Source organism: Rissa tridactyla, chromosome 19, assembly GCF_028500815.1.
Source record: "Rissa tridactyla isolate bRisTri1 chromosome 19, bRisTri1.patW.cur.20221130, whole genome shotgun sequence".
Taxonomy (NCBI): Eukaryota; Metazoa; Chordata; class Aves; order Charadriiformes; family Laridae; genus Rissa; species Rissa tridactyla.
In genome coordinates, this window is record NC_071484.1 from 4114611 (window position 1) to 4121614 (window position 7004).

Below are 7004 nucleotides of genomic sequence, written 5' to 3' on the forward strand. Positions count from 1 at the left end.
CAGGGTTTTCAGGGCCTGAGACGGCGGCTCTTCCGCTGAGATCTGGGGAGCATCATGGTGCCCTCAGCACCCTCCTTTCCACCAGGCACGACCTGCACTGGCACCTGCTCTGTGCGAACAGGATGGGGAAGGAATCAGGGCGGTTAAAACAGCAACCAATGACTTAACCACAAGAGGGTCTTTAGACCCCAAATCGCTAACCCACGGGCTAACCCACGGGCTTCCCTCACCATGCCAGCCCTCTGTTGCCTTCCTTCTGCTCTCCCCTTGCCATCTCAGTGCTGGCATCAATCCTCCAGAGGTCTTCTTTTCCCCAAATGATACCTCCTCTCAGTGGGGTAATCAGCCTTTTATTGGGAAACTAACGGGATGGAGACTTGCGTGCAAGTGTCTTAAACCCACTGCAAGCAAGACAGAAGCCCAGTAACCCCATGGGGAGAGTTAAACAATACTATATGCCATATAGTATGGCAACGGTGGATGGTGGCCAACAACTGCTTCACTCTGCAGACCTTCGTCTGTTGGTCCACATGACCCAGTAATGTAGAAATAGCCCTTATTGTCAGGAAAGACACACAGCATGATTAGAGGATGAATAAGCCAATGTCAAGTTGTGCTTTTGCCCCGAGAGGCCAGGAGGAAAGTCTTCCCTCTCCTAGTTGACTCCTGAGCAAGCTCCGTCTGTCTCAGCAGGTGCCCAGCTCTGCTTTCTGGGGCATTACGTTGCTCCTCCACCTCATGTGTACGTGACCCTACTGTGGTTGACTTTTCTCCTTTCCTCTGGAAGACTCCACAGCACAAAAGGGACGAAGACCCCCATGCCCCACCCCTGGATGTGGCCTCTAAGGACACTTGGCAAGTTGGTGACTATGGGGGGTTGCAGGGCCACATTTTCCCACTCATCAGCAGGACCCCTCAACACGCACAACCAGCTCTCCCAGCCCCTAGCAGAGCAAGGCGGGTAGGGATGGATGAGGTAATTTGAGCAGCCTCTTCACTTAGGGCATTGCTGCAGGTCAGGGTTAAGGTGATTTTGAAGCTTCCTTTGGTTCAGCAACTTCTTCTGTGCCTTGACTTGCATCGCTAACATTGGAGGGTTTCTCGGGATTCTCCCTCGCGCTGGGGCCACGGCTGGTGGATGGATTGCCAAGAGAGACCAAACACCAGCTTAAAGCAGGAGCTGGATGGGAGTTTAGTGAGCACGTCTGGGCTGTCCCCTGATAGCACAGCGACCTGAAGATGCAGTTACACATTTAGGTTATACCCGCAAGTACACTCCTAAGCATTTGCAGAGCTGGGGCATCGTATGCATTAGGGTGATTTGCGTCTCACCCTGATGTGGTGACCAGGCTCTGCTCCCACAGTGGGAGCAATTTGCGCTCATATGCAAAGAGATCAACGGCCATAACACCCCCGTCAGCAGCAGGGACCAAAATCCCCTTCCACGCTGCGGTGAGAAGCCACTTTTACCTCTGCCGGCAGGGCGGCAAACCCTCCGTGCTGAGAAGGCTGCTCGGGTACGCGGAGCTGCAAGCTGCTCACAGAAATCAGAGCCCTGCCTGTTCAGCCATTTCACTGGCACCGACGGGACATTTCAGGGCTTTGAATCCCAAAATGCTGGTCCTGTTGCCACACTGTCTTTGTGCTTTCGAGGCATTAGAGGCAACAGGTTAGTGGGAGCAACCAGCGGCAGCGCTGCACTGCTGCTGCTCTGCATCGGGCTTAGTCCATCAATACCCTGCGGGAACCTTGAAGAAGGTGCTCAGCAAATATTGCTTAATTACAAAAGGTACTCTAATTTTCTTCCTCCTTCTGGGAAAGGCAGAGAGCTGTTCTTCCAGATTTACATCCAAGTGCAGCAGATCATCAGCTCCTCCAGTATCCAGGGTTGCTTTCCCACTACAGAAGCGGAGCCAGCAGGAATACTGTTGGCGCAACAAAACTCGAATTATTTCCATCTCACACCCACAGACCGAACTGTAATTCCATCACAGAACAAAGGTTAGGAGTCCTCCTCCTCTCACATAATTTAGTTTTGACAGCTCTTCGGGATCAGAGGAGCTGGAGATTTTAATTCGGAGGCTGAAATCTTGCTTTGCAAGAGGCGCTCAGTGCATCTTTTATGAATCTCTGCTTCGGTGCTGTGCATGTATTTAACACAAGCCTGAAATACATAGTTCCTGAGGAATTTATTTCCAAGTGGTAACTGATACTCGCCTGTGAAAAATGTGTGGTGGTTTCTGCTTTAAATAAACATCTCTAATTGGAGTTCAACTGGAAGGTGAGATGATTATATCTGGAACTAGGCTTGAAATACCTGAACTCGGTACACACAGAGAAAGAAAAGGAAGACAACACCAAATTCTTTTGAAACAGGTTCTTTTGTTTCCCGAATGTTCACCAGTTTTCAAAAAACTACAAAAACCTCAAGGACTGTGACAATATCGCACTTGAAAAAAAGGCTGTTGTGTACAAAAACAAGCATGCTTTTGTTTTGGGGTTGGAGTGGTTCTTTTGTATTTGTCTGGGTTCTTTTCTTCCTTCAGCATGTTGTGAAAGAAGAAAGTACCGGTTTCTTTAACAGGATAGCTCAAAACAATAAGGAAGAACATGCTTTCCCCGTTACAAAACTCTGCCAGAAGATGCATGCTTGAGGTCCGATATACAAACACAGGGACACATTTTGTGGCATGCAGGCTTTGTTGTACGGCCCCCACGGCACTTCCCTTCCCGTGCCCCATGGTCAAAGACATGGCCCGTGCCGTGCATTTTGCTTTCCCTTTTGTTTGTTTGTTTCTTTGTTTTCTTTTTGTAGTGAGTTATTTGCGCTTTTTCTTTTTTCCCCCCCCTTTTGTTTTTTAGCCCTAAATCCCAGGTAGTGGTATCCAAGGTAACAGCAGAAAAGAGTCCAGATCTGCACATTATCACTGTTTCTGCAAGTTTCATGCAAAACTTAAGCCATTTCTGCATGCAACACGATGCTGGTCATTTATTGTACTTCATACAACTCAGGGGAGATTTCCCCGTTCACCACGACAGTTTGTTGACTGGGAAGCGCAGCTTTGCTTTCCCATGGACACAGACACACTAAAAGAACCCTCCCCCCCCGTTTCCACTCCCCCCCAGCTGCCCCAAACACATGGGAATCTGCATCTCAGCACCAGGTCCAGACAATTCACTTGCCTACAAAAGCCCGGTGGCTTCAGTAAAGTCCCATGATTGCAGCTCCCACATCCTTGGAAGGTCTTCGGTCCTTCACCAGAAAGTTAATCATGCTCTCTGACTTGATGAGCAAGTTGCAGCCCAAAAAGAAGATGCCGAACATCACAGTCAAGGAGAGGACACAGAGGACGGCGATCTGCACCACCCGCGTGATGTAAAGGCTCCTTTCGTCGGGCGCCAGGACCGAGGAGCCACCGTCGGTCGCCAGCACTGAGCCGGTCCCATTGCAGCAGGCCATGAGCATCCCCAAGCCCTGGGTCCTGTTGGGGTAAGCTCCCTGCTCTAGGAGAGTCTGGTTGAAAAAGGATCCATTCATGGTCTAGGAGCAATCCCAGATCTCCGGGGAAGGCAAGAGGGAAGCTTGCTGTCCCCCTGCCCACCTCTCACATGCCAAACCTCGGCGCTGCTCGGCGGGCTCTGCTCCACCTCCTGCCTTTCTTCTCACAGCCTGGGATGGAGGGGAAACTTCCGCGAGGCTGCGAGCAGGTGGGAAGCCAATTCATGCAGCCGAGGGACAGCTCGGTCCCGGATCCCTCCTGGCACAGGCAGCCTTAGCGCAAGCCCCCAAAGAAGCAAAAAGAGAGAGAGAAAAGGCGAAGGGGGCGCGGGGAAGGGGAAGGCAGCCAAAGATCACCCCATGCCTCCCGCCCTCGCCGCTGCCCCGAAGGTGCCACCCCGAAGCGCAGGGCAGCGGAGCGGTGCCCGTTCCCCCCGGGGGCCGGGGGGTCTCCCGCAGGAGGGAGAGCTGATTCCTGCCAGCTGGGAGCTCCACGAATGCAAGTTCCAAGCTAAAGTCTTCACCGTGTTCAAAGAAAAAACCAGCAACTCCACCCCCTTCCAGCCTCCCCCCAGGACCGCCTTCCTCCCCCTCCACGCTCACCCAGGCTGCCCACCCCTTCCCCACGCCTGTGCACCCCCCCTCTGCCCTGCCAGGGGTGCCCGCACCCACCCCTGTGCCACCCCCAAGCCACCCCCGAGTGGGGGCTGACCCCTGAGGCCCTGCGGAGCGGCACCCAACTCATCCTTCCTCCCAGCCCCCCCACCTGCTCCCCAAAGCAGCCCCCATGCTCAGTGTCCGTCCCGGACCGCTGGCAGGTTCCCGTCCCCCCCCGACGCAGGCTCCCGTGAGCCTCAGGTCAGCGCTGCTCTCGCCGGTCCCCGCTGCTGCTCTGTGCCACCCACTCCTTCTGAGAGCAGCGCTGGCCCAACGCAGCCCAGTCCACCCCCAGCTCTGCTCAGTGATGCCTGTCCTGTGCTTCCAGACGAGCGCTGGATCCATCCCCCTCTCTGCATCCTTGTCTTCCTCGGGCTGGGGGTTTCCTCCCCCGGCACCTTTGTCTCCCTCTTCTCCCCCTCCGGCTCCTTTAGCCCCCTTGGAAGGGGAGCACTGCGATGCTGCACCCTGCTCTCTGCCCAATACCCCTGCCCTGCCCTGGCCCCAGCTCTGGGTCCTACAGCAGCATCACGGAGGGCTGGAGCATCGCAGACCTTCTCCCTCTGGCCCCTCCGCCCCACGGAGGGAATCCCAGGGGAAGGTTTGTCGTCACTCCCCTCTCCTTGCCTGTGTAAGCTCCCAAAGCGAAAGCACAAGTCGGGGTGTCCAGCCATGTCTGGCTTAGTCCTGACCCTGCCCGTCCCAGGGCTGTGCCTGTGGAGCTGCCGTACCCCGGCTTTCCCCTTTGGTGTTTGCCTGGAAACGTGTCTGGATGGCAGAGAACAGGAGATCGCCCCCGAGCCACGATGTGGAGAGCTTGTCCTGATTTATCTGTGTATATCTTGGCTCGCTTTCTTTGCCTAGACCCCGAAGGGGATTTTAATAAACCTAAATGAGAATTGATAAATCGCAGCTAAGGGCAGGAGCATGGGGCTAGCTGAGGATGGAGGCTGGCATGGAGATAGCGTCAGTCGGGTTTCCTTTTATGCGGCTGGGATCTGTGGCCCTGTTCTGCTGCTGTGACTTTAGGGGCTCAAAAACTGTTTGGCTTGGGTTTTACTTGTTGCTTTTTCTTCCTTGTTTTGCGCATGGCGTTTCTCTCCCCGAAGGGCTGCCCGGTCCGCGAGGGCAGTTTGCAGCAGAAGCACTTGCGGGAGGGAAGCGGAAAACCCTGATCGAACAAAAGCGTCTGCCCCTGTTTAACCTGAGGGCCAGGAAAAATCCCCCCGGGAAAGCAGAGCATCCCTGGCGCCCCAGCCCAGCCGGGAGCCCCTCTCCCCGGCTCGTTCCCAGACTGAAGGAGTTTCTGCTCCCTCTGGTGGCTCCAGCTCCAGCCTCTCCTCTCCCCGCACGCCCGAGCATGGATTCGGACTGCTGCATCCATCGCTCCTGGGTCACAGCCCGCGGTGACGGGGCAGCGGGGACACTGGGGCCTCCCAGCTCCAAACCCCCCCTGCCTGTTTCTTGCCTTAGTCCCAGCAGGGACTTCCATACCCAGAGCATCCCACTATCAGTCACACAGTGCCCGGAGTTACCATCACGGCGACGTTTTCAGGACGAGCAGCACCTTCTTGCAGTCGGCAGGGAAACTGAGTCCAAATGCGCTGATTTAAGTTCACGCCATCCTTGTCCTCAGGCAGGACGAGAGCTCAGGCAGGTGCAGGCAAGTCAAATACTTCATTTTGTGACTTTTCCCTTCTTCTTCAAAGTTTTTGCACCCTGCTGGAAGCAAGGGTTGGAGTTCATGTTAATGCTGGTTAATGCTGGGCGGGGATTTTCAGGACCATCCCCTGCTGGTTCATGCAACCAGCTGCTTGGCAGGATGAGTCCCTCAAAGAAGAGGGGCCTGTGAGACCGATGGCAGGTCAGATCCGTGGGATGGGCAGAGCCAAGCAGGGCTCCCACATTTCTCTCCATAGAAACTTGGACAAATTCCTCCTCCCTTCCACGGGGCATCAGATGTGCTTGTGGGGGGGTACAGGGACAGGCTGCCGCATGGCCAGAAAATCCTCCTGCAAAACAGGGAAAGGCCACACAAGCATTTTCAGGTAGGGGGAGAAGGACCTGTGCAGGAAAAGCAGGAATTTGGCTACCCTAAAACTGGCTAATGGGATCTGCGGTGCGAAACGGCTCCGGGATCTGGGGCAGGGCGAGATCTAGAGCCCCCCAGAAAGCAGGTTTGGGGTTTGTATTGATGTCCCAGCCAAGGTGCAGCCCTTTTGGACACTGCACGAGGGGTCCATGGGCTTCTCCTACTCTGTTTTACCAAATCCTCATTAGAAGTTTTGGAGAGGGAGCTGGATCCCAGGTGGAAAATGATCCCCCGCGGAGCGGAGCCCAGGCAGCCGCGGGAGGGCAGCAGCACCCCGCAGGGACTGGGGGGGGGGCTCAGTGGGGAAGCAAAGGGGCATCAAACCTTCTTCTTTAAAAGCCAAGACAAGTCCCCAGCTCCTGAGGCAGGGTCCCCAGGACCATCTCACCCTCGCAAGCACCATCGCCTCTCGTTGAAAGCCACATGGCTCCGGGGACGATGCCATTATCCCCACCTCTCCCAGTGTGGGGCTGTGGGTCTCGTACCGCCCCATGCCCATGGCCCCACAGCTTTCGGCACCGCCAGGCTGCGGCTGCAGCTCTCGGCACCCACACGAGCTCTTTTTCCGCTGCCTGGTGTTTCTGTGTGTCGGATCGTCTTGACCCAGGGCTGTGTCATTGCTGTCCCCAAGCCCTGTCACCTGTGTGGGAGAGAGCATCCCGGGGCTCCAGGGAAACAGCCCTTCTCTCCCTTCTGCCCCCCAGCCTCAGTGCCTCAGTTTCCTCTTCTCTGAGTAGGACCTCGGTATTGCAGGGG

General features: G+C 55.5%; 1 protein-coding gene across 1 annotated transcript; it reads right to left on the minus strand.

The window, feature by feature from the left end:
• Positions 1-2430: 2430 nt before the first annotated feature.
• Positions 2431-5821, minus strand: LOC128919415 (reprimo-like protein). Its single transcript, XM_054224736.1, has 2 exons — positions 5692-5821; positions 2431-3670 (listed from the first exon to the last, which is right to left on the minus strand). Exon 2 carries the CDS (start codon positions 3536-3538, stop codon positions 3203-3205), a length of 336 nt encoding a protein of 111 aa, XP_054080711.1. The 5' UTR covers positions 3539-3670; positions 5692-5821; the 3' UTR covers positions 2431-3202.
• Positions 5822-7004: the final 1183 nt, after the last annotated feature.

Bases quoted from the DNA above. Each gene is read 5' to 3' on its own strand.
- LOC128919415 (XM_054224736.1), bottom strand. From the start codon at position 3,538: ATGAATGGATCCTTTTTCAACCAGACTCTCCTAGAGCAGGGAGCTTAC.